The sequence below is a fragment of the Neolamprologus brichardi genome, chromosome 10 (assembly GCF_056152115.1).
Source record: "Neolamprologus brichardi isolate AB-2024 chromosome 10, ASM5615211v1, whole genome shotgun sequence".
NCBI classification, from domain to species: domain Eukaryota; kingdom Metazoa; phylum Chordata; class Actinopteri; order Cichliformes; family Cichlidae; genus Neolamprologus; species Neolamprologus brichardi.
This window is the reverse complement of record NC_142113.1, coordinates 12,226,641-12,245,857: the sequence shown is the minus strand read 5'-3', so window position 1 is coordinate 12,245,857 and position 19,217 is coordinate 12,226,641. Positions and strand designations below refer to the sequence as shown.

At 40.4% G+C, this 19,217-nt stretch overlaps 2 protein-coding genes across 6 annotated transcripts in view; one reads left to right on the top strand and one right to left on the bottom strand.

Moving 5' to 3' along the window:
- Positions 1–8,318, top strand: part of npas2 (neuronal PAS domain protein 2) — a 44,270-nt gene extending 35,952 nt beyond the window's left edge. For 2 of the 3 annotated variants that reach the window (XM_006802108.3, XM_006802107.3), the window contains exons 15-22: positions 188–285; positions 429–515; positions 856–1,047; positions 1,734–1,943; positions 2,077–2,261; positions 2,422–2,511; positions 2,589–2,799; positions 3,999–8,318. In XM_006802108.3, coding sequence (XP_006802171.1) covers positions 188–285; positions 429–515; positions 856–1,047; positions 1,734–1,943; positions 2,077–2,261; positions 2,422–2,511; positions 2,589–2,799; positions 3,999–4,196 — 1,271 coding nt within the window. In that variant the 3' untranslated portion in view covers positions 4,197–8,318. The remainder of the gene's footprint in view (positions 1–187; positions 286–428; positions 516–855; positions 1,048–1,733; positions 1,944–2,076; positions 2,262–2,421; positions 2,512–2,588; positions 2,800–3,998) is intronic. The other variant, XM_006802110.3, reaches the window with a different exon arrangement.
- radx (RPA1 related single stranded DNA binding protein) lies at positions 7,979–14,911 on the bottom strand. 3 transcript variants are annotated; one of them, XM_087847185.1, is made up of 17 exons: positions 14,850–14,885; positions 14,667–14,732; positions 13,848–14,408; positions 13,082–13,224; positions 12,791–12,983; positions 12,454–12,562; positions 11,965–12,062; positions 11,755–11,874; positions 11,581–11,676; positions 11,333–11,494; positions 11,022–11,170; positions 10,793–10,941; positions 10,648–10,695; positions 10,460–10,578; positions 10,144–10,380; positions 8,879–9,061; positions 7,979–8,771 (listed from the first exon to the last, which is right to left on the bottom strand). In XM_087847185.1, the coding sequence occupies exons 2-17, from the start codon at positions 14,704–14,706 to the stop codon at positions 8,635–8,637; spliced, it is 2,544 nt and encodes an 847-aa protein (XP_087703311.1). In that variant the 5' UTR covers positions 14,707–14,732; positions 14,850–14,885; the 3' UTR covers positions 7,979–8,634. The 3 variants fall into 3 exon arrangements, with proteins under 3 accessions (XP_087703311.1, XP_087703313.1, XP_087703312.1); XM_087847187.1 differs by having other exon boundaries at positions 8,879–9,012; positions 14,667–14,911; XM_087847186.1 differs by having other exon boundaries at positions 13,848–14,910.
- Positions 14,912–19,217: the final 4,306 nt, after the last annotated feature.

Below are 19,217 nucleotides of genomic sequence, written 5' to 3'. Positions count from 1 at the left end.
GTCTACAGATGAAGCCTAATACCTGTAAATGTGTTACTGACACAATGATTATCCCACTCATGAAATGAGTATAAACGCAAGAAGGTAATTCACTCAGTTGTCGCAGTTACAAGTGTTCACATTAATTCACGTGATTATGACCAAACCCGGCCGAGTTGCTTAGAGGTGACCTGTCTCTGCCCTGCAGCAGCAAACTCCTACCCAGAAGCCTGCACACCATCGTGGCAGTCTGCTTCCATCGGGCCTGAAAAAACATCTGCCAGATTCCAGCCAAGCAGTTCAAAGGTCAGTTTACACAATGTTTACATGTATCTCTTTGTCTTTGGAGATAAAAATGGTTTGCGAGAAACAAGCGTGCACAGATAACACATTAATGTCTCCTAAATTGTGTTACATAAAACGACTTTTCCCATTTTTTCCCCCTGTAGAATTTGGCACAAAGACAAAATTCCTTTGACCTTGTTTCCCCAATGAGCCTCCCCCTTTCTCCTACCTGCAGCAAGCACTCCGCAATGGTTAGTGTTAAGACTTCCTCTCCAGCCTGTTGCCTTCTGACTTTCTGTTTGTGTACAATGTCTTACTGTTACTGCTGGATGTGTTTATTTCACCCGCTGGTTGTGCACAGTTTAATAAAAAGAAGTTATTGTGTATTTCTCCCAGAAATCATTCATCTGTGTTACATTTGAACTGTAGAATCAATATTGCACAAAAGGTTGGAAGATTGGTGTACTTTCCTCCGTAACAGGAATAAACCATTACATGACTCACGCTACTTGATTGTAGCCACATTTGTCCGTTTCTCTGAAAAAGCACAAAAGTGTTCTTACGTCCCTTTCACCTGCTATTTCTATCCAGCAACAGCAACCACAGCAGCAGCAGCAACAGCAGCAGTCCTCCATGTATCAGCTGCAGCAGCCGCAGCTCGGTGTCATGAACCAGCTGAAGGAACAGCTGGAAGAGAGGACGCGCATTCTGCAAGCTGACATTAAGACACAACAGCAGGAGCTGCACGACATTAAGGAGAAGCTTCATCTTGCTAACCTACAGGTAGTGTTCCCACACTTTCAAATGAAGAGACTGCAGCGATTGTTTATTCAGCCGCGAGTTAATCTTGAGATCTTAACACGACGCAGGTGGAGTGTTTTTGTTCTGTATTGGCAAAATGGGCAGCCTTGACTTCAGAAATAAATGCTCATTACGTCCAGATCAGCTGTTGAGAAAAGTCAGCCTAGATTACCTATAATAGCCAGTAATGGATAAAAGGCTCCACCTAGAGGCCAACATGAAAGACTGACTCCAGTGATTGTCTCTTTGTTTTGTGCTCACCTTCTGGGTGTGCAGGCAACATGAGATGAGCTGTAATTCGAAGCATAAACATGCCACACATCAACATGTAACTAATCTGAATTGAACCTTAAACGATCCCCCTATACGTATCAGTATTACAGCATCCTGACAATGCCCTGTCTTGCTGTCAGAGACAAGTGATCTGCGCCACAGTTTGCTATCTCTTGACCAGGTTTTGTGAAATTCAGCTTCTTTTTCTTCTCTTGTGTAATCCTGCTGACTTACAAATAAACAAGAAGTAATTTTCCAGTACATCCATCCATCAATCATGTGGGTGCTGAGGTGTATTCCACCCGTCATGGGGCGAAGTTAGAGGTTATGGAAATCAGTAAGTTGTCTCCTTTTAGAAAGAATTAATTCAATTTGTCTATTTCTGTGTGTGTTAGATGTTGTTACAGCAGCCTATCAACAATGACTTTAGTCAGGCCCAGCAGCAGCAGCAGCCTCAGCAGCAACAGCAGGGCCCGGGAAGGCCTGCCCAGCTGAATCAGTCTGGGGTCATCAGACAGCTGTCGGGCCACCCTAAACCAGTCTGTGGGGCTCACAGCTCATCCCCACACTCGCTCCTGAGAGAAAACAGCTCACCTTCAACACAGGTACATCGCTGTGCAAGAGAGAAATCCAAACTTGAAACCAGAAACACAACCAGCTGGAAGCTATCCTCTTAAGTAGTTTTATTGAAACCTCGTTTGAGTTGACGGTTGCTCTAAAGTGTCTCTGTTTCTGTAGGTCCAGCCGAGGATTTCCCGGAGTGGGCAGGCTCAGTCAGTGAGTTTGCCAGTGCAGACAAACACGAGTCTGACGATGCCCTTCTACAGCAACCCCATGATGTTCTCTCAGACCAACACGAGGCCTCAGCAAGATGCAAACCAAAGACACCCAGACAACCAGTTCAGCCAAGATGGACAACTACGGTAAGAGCCCTGAGAAACACTCATAGTACTCAGAACTCCAGGTGTTAATGTCAGTATGGCAGGTGATGATGAAACGGTATATTTTAGGAATCACATTCATTTTATGTTTACCTCTTCATGTTCTCCAACCTCTAACCCTGATATGTTTCTTTTCCTGCAGAATGCTTCTCAACCAACCAATGCAGACTCTGGTTCCCACCAGCGTCTCCTCGCAGCCTTCCCAGTGCAACATGGGCATCTCCCCATCGATGTGAGTCCTCTCACTGTGCAGACGTCTTTATGTTATGTTATGTTGTGTCTAACCTCTTCATCGTGCGCCACATACAGATACACCTTGGAGCAGCAGATCCTCGCCCCCTCATTCCCCATGCAACAGGTCAACTGCAATGCCGTCCTCGTGCCCTCGCCGGTCTTCACGTCTCCGATAATGATCCCACACAACAGCTTCATCACGCACCAGTCCCAGTCAGCCTACCACTCGCAGCCTCAGACCTCTCAGCACTCCCTGCAGCTCCAGCAACCACAGCAGTTCTTTCAGGTACGCTGCAGCATGAGTCAGCATGTCGTCCTGAGCCTCTTGCACAGATTTTTAGACTAAAAGGCAGTTTGGCAAGGATTGCTGCATAATGCTGTATAATATAAATAACCAAGGCTTTCTATTTATTTATGATCTTTTTGGGTATTAGACTGTATCTGAATACTGAGTTACCACAGCAACAAGCTACGGTGCATTTCCCACAGGTTTTAAAGCCTCAGCTTTGTGCCAAAGCTGTGCTGTGACTTTAGAGTGATTCTTACTGTTTTTAAGATTATACTGAATTATTTTTTTGTGTTAAGAAATGTTCATTAAAATCAACAAATGTTTACAATGAGGGCATATACCTTTAAAAACAAGCAAACAAAAAACCCCAACCACACAAACCATGAGGGATGGTGTTGTATTTCCAGAGTGATGCATGTGATGTTTGTGTCTATGTCAGCAAGTATGAACATGTGAGTAACAGTTCACAATTAGCTCGTTGAGGTGATGTAGGTCATCACCACTCTCTCTCTAAAGAAGACATCCATATAAAAAGTGGCCAGCAGCAATGTGACTTCCTGGGATGATACAAAGTCAGTCATTCAGCGAATTCAGGCAGCAACAGGTGAAATAACTGCCGGCAGTACTGAGCGAGTGGATCCCGCTTAACATTTCTCAACTTCAAGCTGTGTGACTGAGTTAACTACCAGTGAGAGCGCAGGATGACATGTGATGGGGTGCCAAATACATTAGAGGGTTACCAAGGCAATCGGGACCTAGAATGTACAGTAGCAACCAACTGTCAGTGACAAAGTGATGCCTGAAGAGCAAATTCCTCCCAGTGTGGACACCCCTTACATTTGAAATGACCACATTAGGCATTCTTAACCATAGCTGCTGACCTCTTACTCCCAAATAATGTCACAGGTGGTCACACTGATGACCATCAGGGGTGTGCCTCTCCAATATTCTTCCAATATCTCACAGTCAGCTCACAATCAGCTCCACAGCTTGGCTTAACAAAGAGTCCACTATCGACCAAAACCTATTTTATATAATCCTCTACCTAATGCAGAGCAAGTCCTGATATTCAGAGACAGCCCTCATGTGTACACTGTTTGCACTGCAGTCAAACATTAGATTCTATAAATAAAACTTGATAAAAAGTATTCTGTCTGCTTATTGTAATATATTTATATTCCTTGTTGTGTCTGCAGATGACTCAAGGACTCGTACACGGTGGATCTACTCCAGCATTCTTACACACCACTAATGTGCCACAGCAAAGCACTGTGGGATACATTCAACAGCCACTAGCGCAGCAGCAACAGGCGCCACAGCAACAGAGGCAATACCAACATTCCCAAAACCAGACTGGCAGCGTTTCAGAATATCGAAACATGCTGACTCGGTAGCGTTGTGGACTTGACCGTGGTGCTGAGATTGCCTCTGTGACGAGGCCGTGAAGGTGGAAGCACTTTGTGTCATGTGGGAGTCAAAGTCGATGACAAGTTGGTTAAAAGTGGGGAAAACTGCTTGTTGTGATCTTTAGATGTGAAGCTGCCCTTTCCAGATGAAGCCGGCCTTTTACGTCACTGGCGAGAAACCACAAGCAGAGATTGCACTGACCCGACGTTGAACATCGGGGACCTGAAGAAGTGTGAGGTGCTCGGCCTTCATCTGCAGGCTACGTCGCACTCAGTGGGTCCATCAGTGAAACTGCTGGGACGAGTGGTTTATCAAAGCTCTTAAAAAGAAACTTTTTACATGTTTACACGTGGAACATTTTTGTCTAACAAAGTTTCCTTTAAGTGTCTGTTCACACTTAGGTACCACCTCCTACTCAAAAGTAGAGTATTTATTTTTGCCCAATAGTTGTTTATTTCATTAACTAATGGTGAGATTCTCAACACCCCTCCCACTGGCGACATAACTCGAGTGAAAATGACAAATCTCACAATGGGATTTGTGTGCATGAGAACTCTACATTTCAGTTGGCTCCCATATTGTCCCCAAAACAAGGTATGTTCATGGTAGGTCACATGACAGGGGCTTTACGGTGAAACATGCAGTGGTAAGATGACCATCATATCAAAAATCAGGGTTGGTAAATACTAAGATGTCACAGGACCACGCTCAGAGAGTAATTCTCCAGTTTTTTAGTAAGGTCTATCTAGATTTTTAAAGCCTCAATCTGGGACTGAAGAAGGGGTGCTGCAGCTATTGCACCACTTCCTCAAAACGAATGACAACAGCAGATATTTGAAGTTACAAATTTTTGGTGCTTTTGATGAGCAGTGCGGGATGAGTCCTCTTTTGATAACCAACCTACCGAGTGAATGGGGGGGTGGCTTAAATAATGTGCCTTCAGCCGTGGTACATCCATGGCGCAGTTTGATGGTTGTGTCTGATTATGGCTTTAAAAATCCAGCTCAGGTCTATTTGGAATACAAAGTTATATTTTCATAAGGTTATAGATTATTATTTTGCTGCATCAGAGTTAAATACAAAAGCCTAGATTTGTATTGGATATATGACAAATATATATTGGAAGATTAAGGTCCCCGGCTGTAAGGATAGTGTCTCATTCACAAGTTATCCATTTCTTGAAATCCTAATGAAATCATTTCATTTTTATTTATTACACTTATAATTGAAACACTACATGGGAATTTAATTTTTTTTTTTAAACACAAAAGTTTGAATTGAGTTTTGTCTGTTTGTGTTTGTGCTTTAGACATTGAAAGGTCAACACTGGTCCTTGTGTCTTGCCCTATGACAGTTTCACACAAACCGTTTTCAGTTCTCCATTCATCTGTATGGGCCAGCTTTGGTTTTACAATACAAAGCAATGCAGTGTAAGTTGAGCGTAAGCTTGGTGATTTGAATACAGGGTGGCAAAGATTTGGGATTTTCACCAGATGACGATGGTCTTAGGAAGCGCACGTTCCATGGTTATTACACAATTATTATCGGTTACATAATAAACTTCAATTTTCAATGTAAATATTGGTTTAAAAAAAAGAAAAAATGGTTCACTTTTAACAATAAATATAAAAAACATGCAGGTGAGATTCTCTAGTCTGCTGTGACAAGGCCATTGCCATTATTAACCATCACTTGTCGTGTTATACCGTGATATAACAACGCTGTACCTGCACAGCTCTGTTTAAATATCTTTGAAACAGGTTTAATTAATCTAAGACATTTTCATTCCATTTTTGTCTCTTTGAACGTCTGGGAAGGAAAACAAAGTACGCTCCAACCGTGACCACGTGACCCAATTTATTAGCGTCTGAAAAATGCAGACATGGAAGTACAGCAGCCTCTATTGCATTAAAAAAAGCCACCCATTTCACTTTATTGTATTCATGCATGAGAAACTGTCTGCAGATCTGGAAAGCAGTCCTGGCACCATTCCAGGATGTTCCAATCTTTTTTATGCAGTCCTACGTCTAACCTTTTATATTACCGTGCTTTTGCAGCGACGTGTCCAACTGCAGTCCTGTGTCCATCAATTCAAATCTAAAGCTAAATGTAAACATGCCCTTTGGCTGAAGTTGCAAATCCGCATGGTGTGTTGTCAGATTTTGACACGATGACTTCACAATGATGAGAATGGAGTACGTCAGTGTAGACAGATTAACAGTAGAACCACATTGCAAAAGTAAACTCCATAAAGAACATTCATTCATCTCTTATCTTGTTAATGACAATCTCACACAAACTGCTGTGCGTTCCCAGTACAGCTCTGCGTTTCCTGAAATTCTCACTGTGCTACACTTTATTTAAAGCAGCCCGTGCGGCTCGATACGACAGCTTGGTCTCCACACCTCGAAGCTGAAGCTACTGTACTGGTGCTGTTCACGTTGGATAACAAGAAGCATCCGTCAGAATACTTTGAGCATGTCCATTCAGTGCCGTTTTACACTTTTCTATGTGCAATGTCAAACTGAAGAGAAGAATGTTAATTTATAGTTTTAAATGTTTCAGAACAGATGTATATAGAGGTGTATAATAAGCCGCTGTACCATGTAATTTATATGGAAATATTTTTTTAATGAAAATGCCCTAACATTCCCTTAACCGTTTATATCAGCAGTATCTTTCTTTAAAGGGTGTCCACTATACACTACGACTGCAGTGATCACACTTTATAGTCTGTCTGCATGGGAATGTAGTGCAGAGTGGTAGCTCCTCACAAGCAGGAGGTAAAACACGAGAGCCTAACCTAACAAAGAAGCTCTGTAGTATCATGCATTTACAATAACGAAGAGATTAAATAAAGAAGATGAATCCTTATTGTGGGGTGCAGAAACAGCTCTCCAACTGTGCAGACTTCACACAGTAATTCAGCCAAAAAAAAGGGGGGAAAGTGCAATTGTACAGGATTATCAAAATACTTCTGATGGGTAAAATCAAGTTTCATTCTCCATTTATTCATGTCTATGCTTCTACAAGTGTGGCAAAGAAACAGTAAAGGTGTTACTCAGCAGTGCAGAGGTGCCATAGACAACTATAGCTGTTTTCTTTCATTATTCAATAGTTATCAATACCATACTTTCAGACGGTGGTAGTAAAATCTTTCCTTGAGTTAATTTTACAGAATCCAGGAAATATTTCGATCCATGTCTTTATACAAAATTGTTGTCTTGTTTGCCTTGCAGAGGTAGTTGAGGGAACTGCTGTTCATTGCCACTGTGCTCAATCGCGATGGTTTTGCTCTGGATGTGAGACGATGTTTTGTGTTGTTTTTTTTTTCCTTTTCCTTGTAGGTGTGTATTGCTTTGTTGAAGTTGTAAATAATCCATCCACTCAGTCAGTACTGTTGTTCCTTTTAGTCAAGTTTTAATGCTTTCCCCAACAGTAGTTACCTTTTCTTTTGATGTCTGCACCTTTCACAATGCTCTTCTTCCTCCTGGATGTTGCCATTGAGTGTCACTGTTTTTGAAGGTATGTGAATTTAATCACATTTAACTTGTATTTTCCTTTTTTTTTCTGATCTGTAAAATAATGACTGACACCCTCAGTGTGAGAGTGGGCAGTCAGGTCAATGTTTTCTGTGTGAGATTTGCCAGGACATGAACAAAATAAACCTGGTATTCAGCCATTTCTGCAGTTTCAGTGCAGAAACTAACATTGAATATATTGTATAATAGAATGTAAAAAAGCAAAAACAAAAAACAAAACTTTAGGCTACATAGTTGTTTATTTTATATGTCTAATAGATTACATATGTATGTTACATGATTTTAAAATTAAAGTAATTTTGTAACAGATGAAGTGTCTTATTAGAGGAGGTGAGGCTTATTTTGCGTTCGAGTTGGTGTTGCACAGTCACTTGTATGGTTCATTTTCTTTCTGTATTTACCATCAAAATAAGCTTTAAAAGATACTGTTAACATTGTTTTAAAAGAAATTTAAAAATTAAGTTTACATTCGAAAATATCTTGATATTAATAATGATACTGAAATATTTATAAAAAATAAATCAACCTGAATATTGTGAAATATTTCAAAATAAATATTTTTAAACATATGCATGTCATTCTGAGTTTTGCTTAGAAAGTTATCCATCAGGAGGGATATTTCTCATCAGCTTTGAGTTCTTGGTCGAAAAAATAAGGGCAAATTTTCATTTTCACACCACAAAGTTGTTCCCTGTGGAAACTTTTAATGGTAAAAATATACACTTCAAGTCTTCAAGTAATTAAAAAAAATGTTATAAATTATTTAACATTCAATGTACATATAACAGGGAATCTCTTTCTATTGCTCCTGCTATTTTAAATAACTGTTAAGTTACATGATTAATGCTGATATTTACATGCTGCGCTTGCTCTCGTGTACCTTCTAGTCAAGAGAAACCTCCGTCAGCCTGTACACCTTGCTGATCATGACTTCCACCTTATCTCCACCCAGGTGACAAAGGTCAAGGATGCACACGACATGTGTGTCTTCAAGCTCACTGGCAGTTGCCAAGATTTCCTCTGCAGGAAAAAACCCCAAAAAACACACATTTTAAATATTAAGTGTAAAAGATGCATGTGTCGGCAAATGCTTCCTGAATGGACGTTGTCTCCCCCATAGTGACTACCTGGCCTGGGAAGAGTCTCTTCGCTGTTGTTGGCAGTGTTGCTGAGAGGACAGAGGAAACCAGATGAAAGGCAGGACAGCATCGTGTTGCCATGTGGATCCTGAGGAAGGCCCACAGCCTGTGGCTCGCTGGAGCTAACAACAGGAATATACACAGCATCAACAGCTATCTGCTTATTAATGCCTGCCAGGGAGATAAAAACAGAAAAAAAAAACTTAAGTGGGAATTCATTTCCAAATGTTTTTTTTTTTTTTTTACTCCTACTACCACCAGATAAGCTTTGCATGATTCATAGTCCAAAGAAATTCTGATTTCTTTAATATTGGCCCCTTCTTCAGTCCCCCAGTTGAGCCACAGTATAAAACAAGATTTCTTTCATCTCCCTTTAGGTAAACTTTCCTCTCATTGCCTTCCCTTGTCAAACAAAGGGTTGGTCTGCAGGTGGATAAGGCTCCTGTGCTCACAGAGCTCACACAGTCTGAGCTGTGTCTCTGAGATATATTACATATATCTTTCTTTATCAAATATAGCTAAAAGAGGCAAAAACTGTTTGAAAATGAGTCTGAGGCCTGAGCTTTTGGCTTAGAGACACTATTTTGCGCATATGCTGACCTGACTGTTAATTGTTAAGAAAAAGTCTAGCAAACCTTATTGGTTTATATATCACCATTCTTCTAATATTAAAAAAGTGCTGCTCATCATTAAAGATTTTTGTTTTCACACCATTTCTAGGAGTTGGTTTTCATCCATAACTGAAGGAAGACCTAGCTAACAGTGTAGGCGGGGTTACACAATGCTGTGATTGTAAAAGGGATGTTTAACTGTAAGACTAAAGGAGACCAGAAGGCACAGGAGCAATGTTAAAAGAAGCAGATCAAACCTAATAATACAAGATCATATAAATTCTGGTCTTTTCTAAAGGTGGCTCAGACCTCTGACTGTGTGATTGTGTTTCCACTGACAGTGAGTTTCCAGCTCACAATGACTCACTGATGACGCATACGCAATATAATAAAGATCTGTTTGCTTTGGCTATTCAGGACTAAATGAATAAGACCGAAGGTTTTTGTCTGGTTGAGACTCTTAATAAGAAAGAAAGTAAGAAAATTTAAGAAAGAAAAAGTGTTTGCTGACATTTTTTTAAAAAAAGAAAGAAAAAAAGAGTATTATGCAGGAAATAAGACGATATTCCACTGAGGCTGAAGTGGCAGGAACAGCAAAAAGTATGTTTTTAAGTTTTGGGTGTCACCACTGGGTTACTTCACCTAATATTGTTACGTGGTAGTATCCTGGACAAAGCACAGGAGAGAGAGCGTCAGCAGTCCGCAGTGGTGTCCACCGTGTTGGCTGAAGGTTACTCCACTGCAGCAGGACGTTCTTCTCATCAAGCGTGAACCTCCGACAGATGCTGTCCTGCCACAGACCGCTTTTACACAAATGCTCGGACACTTCTTGTTGTTGCCTCACCCAGCTGCTGCTTTCCCATGATAAATCGTTAGAGTCTGGTGAAAGACAAACGTATCAGCATGGCAATATATCAGGAAGCAGAGTTAGATGTGTATTTAAGGTGCAGCAATTCACCTGGATTTGGATTTTCCGCTTGCAGACTCAGTCCCACTTGTTGAACTTCCTCAAATGCAGAGTTGCTCTCTTCTTCCGCCTGCTCTTCACCCTCGTTTGTATTTTTACGTCCAGCGTTCCTGCAGAAGACAAATGAGCTCAGACTGGTTGACACATAAATGTTGTGTTACCTGCTGAGTTGTTGTTACCTTTTAGCTGGAATGTTACCGCAATTCAAGGAGGATTGTGTGGTTTTACTGGAAAACATGTTACATCAAATGTAATGAGTGGGTTAAAATTTAATAACGACTCAGCATCAAGCTCAAAAATCTGAAAGTTAGGAGTCAATCCTACCTTATTTGAATTCTTCTTTTCCTTCTGCTCTCAGAGCTGCTGTCAGTACAGTGAGACGTTAAACTCTCCACAAAAGTCTGCTTTGTTGTTGAGGAATGACTGGGGTACGTCACAGTTTGATCACACACATCAGTGGAAGCACTGGGCACCTGCAGAAAACCAGCTGACTTGTTTTATATTGTTAATGGCAACTGCTTTTGGGAAGACGATTTAAAATAAGGTCGTTCACCTCTTTGTCTTTTAGTCCCTGTGGCTCTGGAGTTTCCATGTACTGCACTGCTGCGATCTGCCCTTGGATTGCGAGTTTCTTGTGTTCTCTGTACTGCAGGGTTTCTAACTCTCTCTTCAAATCAGCTGCAGCAACCAGAGGAACTTGAGCTGAAGGTAAAGAATAAAGTCAGAACCTATGCTGACAACGAAACTAAATCATTTTTGCTGCAGGACAAAGATGTAAACACGAGTAAGGCGATATATTTTATGAAATAAAGCTGTAACACATGATCTGAAAAACAATGTAAGCTAACATGCAACTACACACACCATCAGCCATTGACTGTGTAAACATCGCTGGGGGGCGAGGGTAGCGGTAATAGCCACCAACAGCTGTTTTCTGGAGGACAACATTGTCCTTCAGAGTCTTGGTCCACTGGATGAAGCTCTTCACTCTGGGGTCATTCACGTACGGCTGACCTTTATGGTAACCTGTTGTTTAGGCACATCATTTACAGTTCACTTACACAATCAATTTGCCACATTATCAGATACTTATTGTTCCAGCTTGTTCTAACCTGTGATGAACGTCTCAGTCTCACAGCTGCTTGTGAGGTACGGCAACGAGCCTTCCACATGACAAACCCTCATCTGAGTGCAAACCAAGTAGGTCACTATGGAATAGAGGATATATTTTTTAAATACACTGGCATGCTTACAGTGTGGCAGCAGACTTGACACAGCTGACTTACTCGGACAAATATGACTGAAGATTTCTGCTTGAGAAGTGGAAAAAAGCTCCAGAATAAAAGGATGGTCAGATGTTCCATCCACTGCATGTACCCAGCGATACGTCCAGTACTTTTCTGGACCTAAAAAGGTGAACATCACCGACCAAAATAAATTCTTTCAATTATCAAAAACCACTTCCAGGCAACAGACAAGATAAGAACATTTCTTACCTTTCCCTTTACTCTTCACTCTTTCAACACGGCCAACAAATGTCACCAAACCAATTATATCACATGCTGAATTGTTGGCCAGCTTCTCCAACTCTGACCTGTGAGCATCAAAAACATCATGCAGCAGTTGTTTAGGCGAAACTCAAAACAACTTCTTCATTTTGTAGAAACACAAACACGTAGTTTTTTGTAGAATAGGGACAAACAGCAGATAGAGTCCTGCACGCTGTCTACACACACAGTAATAAATCTAATTTCCCAAACACTGTAATAACTAATTTATTTGCAGTGTTTCTATACTAGACTTCATCAAGCAAACTCTAGACTGGAATGTTCAAAATATATTGATGTTTGTAAGTTAGAAATGATGTGGTAGTTTGCAGTAATGCATAAACCAATACTTGCAGCACCCAACCCATGCCTTAGGTGCAGATAACAGAGAGATACATGTAAGACAGTAGACTAACTAATACGGTTCTAATTCATTACCGAGCAGTGAACTGGTAGGAAATGTCAGGCAGTCCCCACTGAGGAAGTATGCTCTTTGGTGAGACCACGGTGATGACTGAAGCTGGGTTGCGAGGGTTCAGGCAGATTTCTTGGAAAAAAACACATGCAGACGACAGTTTATAGGTCTTTACAAAAACCATGTAAACACTAAATGGTGAATAAATACCAAAACAAATCAACAGAAAATTTATCATTTATATATGAAAATACAGATTCTAAGATAGTGTATTGATAGTATATGGTCATTTTTTTCACAGAAAACAGTGCTACTATATTTTTAAAAATTACTGAATATCATCAGTAGTTACGTACATACCGACAGAGTTAAAGGTCTTCATTCTATGGTGGTCCATTTGGGGGCGTGACCGGTTTGAATAACTCTGTTTCAGAGTGTAATTTTGAAGGTACAACACTGTGCCAACATTCAGTCGCTGGTAAAACTCGGGACAAAGTTCGTTCCAAAGCACAAGGGACATTGTGCCACTCTGGTCAGCAACTTCAAAGTATGCCTGAAATATGATGACATAGGAGGTGAAAACATTTAAACTATGCTCTGTCACAACATGAATGTATATTACAAAAAACTGAGCTCTTGTTCACATCACACCTGGTATGGGTAATCAATCTTGAGGCCAAACTTTCCATAATACCTTAACCTGGATTTGTGTATGATTTTCACCAGGAGAGGGAGGGGTTTCCACGTGTTTTTGAAGGATGAGTCCAGGCTAGAAAGAAGTGTAACCTTGGACACTGTTGGAATCAAGACATTACAGAAAACCCATTGTCGTTAATTTTACTACCAAGTAATAGTAACTAAAACTTTTGTTTACTATAATTTTATAGAAATATATATATGTTTCTGTATGTTTACTTTGTCTGTGTGCAAGTGTTTTACGTGAGTACATTTTAATTTTGTTAATGCAATCTACATCTGTTATTAAGTATCTGTGTTGCTGCCCTGTTGGTCAGGTCTCCCGTTTAAAAGAGATCTTTGATCTCAATGGGACTGCATCACCAAGCACCCGATTAGTAGATGACCTGCTCTATCTCCTGAGCTCAACTCCAAAATCTAATACCTTAGGTTATTTCCCTATGTTAAGCCTTTTTCTGTGATGGTCATTTATAATCTTTTATTTTTTCTGAGGTCTAAGAGATAAATCAAAACCAACCTATCAATCAATAGAGGACATTATTTTTGGTCATACACCACATCCTGCCTTTAAGCCACTTAATTGCCTCCTTATTTATGAGTGTATCAATTCCCCCTGCAAATAGCAAAGTTTACTGCAGTGTTATAAATTATAGGTGACACAATAATGATGTAAACAACACAATGTGAGAGTGAGGGAGGGGTTGAGATAGCAGTATCTCACCGTCCAGCACAGTATCAGCTGAAGGGGATCCTGACATCCAGATGTCGCCCTCTGGGTCGTCGTTGTTCCAAAGTGACAGGTAATGTTTGCGGCTCACCTGAAGGGGGACATCACTTTGCAAGACCACGCTCCTCTCCATGCCCTGCTTGACCAGCATGGGCAGTGAACTGACAGTGTTTACACAAGCCAGCACAGCAGATCTTTTTGCAGCACATCTGAGCTGTTCAATGCAGATGTAGCCATGTCCCAGCCTCCTTTCGTTGTAAACAAAGGAGCACTGCGTGATGCTGATTTCAGACCCGGTCTTTAGGCTGTTGCTGTGCACCAGATGATTCAAACTGGGGTGAAGGAAGCATTTAGCTCGCCAGACTCCATCTGTGACTGTCACATCGTAGCTGTAGCTGTCGAGCTGCTGCCCTTTTGTTTGCTCGGACAGGTATCTCTGAAGTGCGATGACAGCGACAGGAGCTGCCTCCTCAGTTTTCAGTTTCAAGCTCTGTGTGGATGATAACCGCTCCAAAGTCCTCTGGAGGAAAGACGCTTGAGTGACACCACTCACCACTGAAGAAGAAGACGAGTTATCCTCCATCACAAATGTGTAATTAAAGCAGTTAGTTGGTCGGTTAGTTAGCCGTTTTCTGTCACTCTCTCATGTTAGCTTGTTGGCTAAAGTTGTCTTGCTAGTATTAGCAATAACTAAACTAAACTAAATTCGGTTAACATTACTGAAAAAAACTATCCGAGTTCGCCCAATAGTAGGCTTATCTTACAAGCAATGCGTCATACACAACTTATTGCATTTTCAGGAGGCTTCTTCACCTGTGAAGTTGCAGTTAACGTTAGCTAACGTTACAAACATCGCGGCTTGATGGCGTCACTATTAGCCTAGAAAACCAAAACATGTACACATACAAAGAAACACACTTAATATACACACGCAGTTTATATGTGTAACCCTGCCATGTCAAATTATTTAATATAACTTCGAAAAGAACTGCCTACTGTACTAAAGGGAAATTCCTGCTTTCAAAATCCGCGCTTTACCTAACAAGGACCATTTGATATGACGTCACCAGAGCGCCTTGCGTAATTTTGTAGTTTTTAAAAATACAATCATGATTCCAAACGTTTTCCCTTTTAAATAACAAGGAGTATTATATTTTACTGACAGGAACATGCACTTTACACATTAGAGACCAGACACGTGTTTCATATGTCCTCACCCAATAAAATTAAACATACATTCCCCCAAAATTAATTTCATATCACAGTATATAACAGAGAACACCTTGTATAAAAACTTGCTTCCTCCAGTGAAAAATTAAATAATAAAAAAAATTAAATAGCATTTTTTTTTGTTGTCCATAGGTTAAAATTCAGGGATTATCCCAAAATGTCCATCTAGTAACTTAAATCTTAGAGGAAATAACTTGAAATTATTAAGTCAGAATTTTTAAATAATAACCCAAAATTTTGACAGTTTTTTTCCAACAACAGACAGAAGCTTCCATAAACACCACTAAAGGAGCCTTCCTACTCAGTTTCATTGGATTTCTTTTAGATATCATAGCAGACTAAAACTTCCTGATATAAGCGTATTCAGCTATTACAAAATACCACCTCGTTATAGTTAAAGAAAACTATAAACAGAACAAAAATGACCATTACCCTCCAAAAGCCTTCAGAACAAACACTAAATGTGTTTGATGTGCAGCCATCAGTATTACTCCTTAAATTGGCTTTGGTTCATCAAATCCCTGGATGAAAATTGCTCTACAGACAAGACAAGATAAAAAAAGACCTGTCTGTATTTTCCAGCATCTCATTAGATTTATTTATGTGAAAACAGAAACTGAAGCTTCAGAAACTGAACTTGTTGGCTTCTGTGTCAAAGATGTACTCATGAGATGATAAAAGCTACAGATGCTTTAAAAACAAAAATCTCGAGGTACATAACATACTCAGAACCTAACATTAGCAAGACAGACACTAGCTGGTAAACACTGGAGAATTTAACAGGAAACAACAGCCTAATATTTCCCTCAGGAGCTGGAAGCCAAAAACAAACATAAAAGAGTGAATTTTGTTTTTGATGTTTGTCAGTTGGACACATATGCAGTGTGGCCAGGAAAACCTGTGATCTGTACCCCAGAGAAGAAAAGAACGGAAACTGTGCACACTTAGCAAAGACAAGGTTGAAAGGTGTATCTTCAGGGTGCTGCTCCAAACTCACTCTTTGTCTCTTTGTACTTACCTGCTCTACATAATCTTCTTCCCTGTCCCTCTTTGTGGAGATCAAGGGAGTGGCCTCTTCTGCTCTGTGAGACACTGAGGGTTCTGGTGAGGCAGTGAGAGCAAAGAAAGCGGGAGCAACAGCAGCTCTCCATCCCTCCCAAAAATCTTCATCTGGGTACTCCTGGACAAGTGGAGAAAGAGGCCACACTTCCACATTTTCATCTTCTGTGTCCAGCTCAGCCTCATCTATGAAGGAGTACCCAGAATCCTCACTGGTCCACTTTTCCCAGTCCCAAGTTCCTCGGTGTCCACATCTCGGCCGGCCTTACCTAGTCCACAAACATTTTCCACCAGGTAGAAAAAGCAAAACAAAGGCTGTACTTTTTCAGGAAGCTGCGTCAGGCCCAATTACCCCAGAGACTGCTAATTAACTTCTACCGCTCCACCATCGAGAGCCTTCTGACCTACTGCTCCACACTGGTTCAACTGCTGTACTGTGGAGGACAAGAGGAAACTGCAGGGGGTTTATCATCTTCGCCTATTCTAAAAGAATCTGAATGTAAACCTACATTCAATGGAGAGATGCCGAACTGTGTTTCATTCTTATTGTAATAGTGACAATAAAGATCTATTCTATTTTATTCTATTCTATTCTAACTTTACTATTCAGAGCCATGCCAAGGTAGAAACAACCTAAATAAAAATGTTCAATGATTTTATAATTTCATCTGGAAGTGGTCTTGTTGAACTATTAGAAAAATACACTGGTCAAGCTCAAGATATTACAATATAACAATGTTGTTCTAGACACATGCCTTTATTTAATGAGATGTCTTAAACAAGTGTTATCAAAGGAAATTCACAGTTTATTTTGAAGTGCCATCTAATTTTAATTCATCTCTTCTGGATTAAAAAAACATTTTTATCAGAATTTAAAGATACATATTGTTATGGACCAATTTGAAAAACAGGAGTCGTCACAGGAATTATTAGAAAAAGATGTTTTTTATTTATTTAACCCAAAAAGTTACATTTACAAAAACAATAAATGTTAAGCTCATAAAAGAGGTCAAAGAAACAAAACTGAACTCAGGCAAAGAACTGTGAACTTGACGAAGCAACTGACTGCCCACACAAACATAACTGACCTAAACAGGAAATGACACACGAGGGTATATACAGTGTTGGGGAGTAACGGAATACATGTACCGCCGTTACGTATTTAAAATACAAAATATGAGTAACTGTATTCCGTTACAGTTACCGTTTAAAAAGGTGGTATTTAGAATACAGTTACTTTGTTGAAATAAATGGATTACACGGCGGTACTTCCCTGTTTCATATTGTAGCGGGTCAGGCCTGTTTGGGTTTTGTTTGACAGCTACGTTCTGTTGTTCCAGGTGGCAGCGTTACGGTTGCCATGGTTACAGGGTGACGCTCTCTCTCTGCGTGTTTCCTGGGTGAGAGAGCGCCTGTTGTTGTTGTGCTAAGCTAATAGGCAGAATGCTACAGGTATAGCTCTAAAGAATGTAGCATCATAGGCAGTGTAGTCCGTGCTGCAGGGAGAATGGACTGCCATACCCGTTATGTGTCTGTGAGCGAGGGAGGGAGAAAAGGGAAAAGTACGAGCTGTCATCGAGCAAAAACGGGAGCTGGAAGCATGTAAATATAATAATAACCACTGCAGCCAAGAAGAGTGCCTGACGAGCCCAGTTGTAAGTAAGCTATTAAGCTATTAAAGCTAGTTTTCGGGTACGAGCCCGACACAGAACCCACCGTATTAGTCAGAGGTCCCTTTACTACGGTTTGGAGCCGCGGACCTTCAGTAACAGTAATAAATCACCCCAATAGTACATTCATGTAGTTGTAAACAGCATGATAATATATTAAGTAATCCAAAGTATTCAGAATACGTTACTCTCATTGAGTAACGTAACGGAATACGTTACAGAATACATTTTGGGGCATGTATTCTGTAATCTGTAATGGAATACATTTTAAAAGTAACCTTCCCAACACTGGGTATATATAATGGTTGATCAGGTCACTATGACGCAACAGGGGTAACTAAACACAACACAATCAAGAACCGTTAAAAAAGATGCAGTACCATGCAGTTAATAAACTAAACACCAAAGAAGAAAATCAAAAACACTAAACCCTGAACTCAAATATTTAGTTAAATACAAAAGCTTGTTTAACTAAAGAAAATACACTTTCTGTATGTATTTATGTATTTAAACCATCAATAAACTTACTGCAAACTAAAGTGTGTCATTGTGTTTAGATGAAGGAATGACTAAAAATACATGAGACTGTAGAGATGACAGGTGACTTCAGGAGACATCCCTCAACACTGCTCCTCCTCACCATATTAGACAGCCCGGTGTCTACTGTGGAAATCTTCAAGTACCTGGGTACCACCATCTCCCAGGACCTGAAGTGGGAGACCAACATCAACTCCATCCTCAAAAAGACACAGCAGAGTATGTACTTTCTGAGACAACTGGAAGTACAGTCTTCCACAGGAGCTGCTGATCCAGTTCTACACTACAGTCATTGAGTCTGTCCTGTGCTCCTCCATCACAGTCTGGTATGGAGCAGCCACTAAACAGGACAGGGGCAGACTGCAGCGGACTGTACGGGCAGCAGAAAAGATCATCGGCCGACACAAGAACGGTTTCTTTCCCCTCGCCATCTCCCTCCTTAACAATTGAACTGTCCCACTGCTTCAAACTGCTAGACTGCAACTGCACTTTATGTACATTCTGTGGTATTCATTTCATTTCTGTAATCCTGTATTTTCTGTATATAAGATTTAGATTAGTTATTTCATTGTTGGTTTATACACATTTGTATATGTATATGTAAATATCAATGCGAGTCTGGCATTGATATTTGACATGACAGCAGAGAGGTGAATTTGGCATTGATATTTGACGTCTGAGCATTACCTCATCATTTAGTCATAGATGATGACTGGGTAAGTCGGTAGAAATTCATTGTTGAACTTTAGAACTAAATAAAATATGACAAAATAAATCATATGCTGAGATGAGATGCAAAGCCGTATGAAGCCGTTCCATCGATGGGGGTAAAAATATCTCAAGAGCGAAAAGTTGAGGAAAAGTTAAA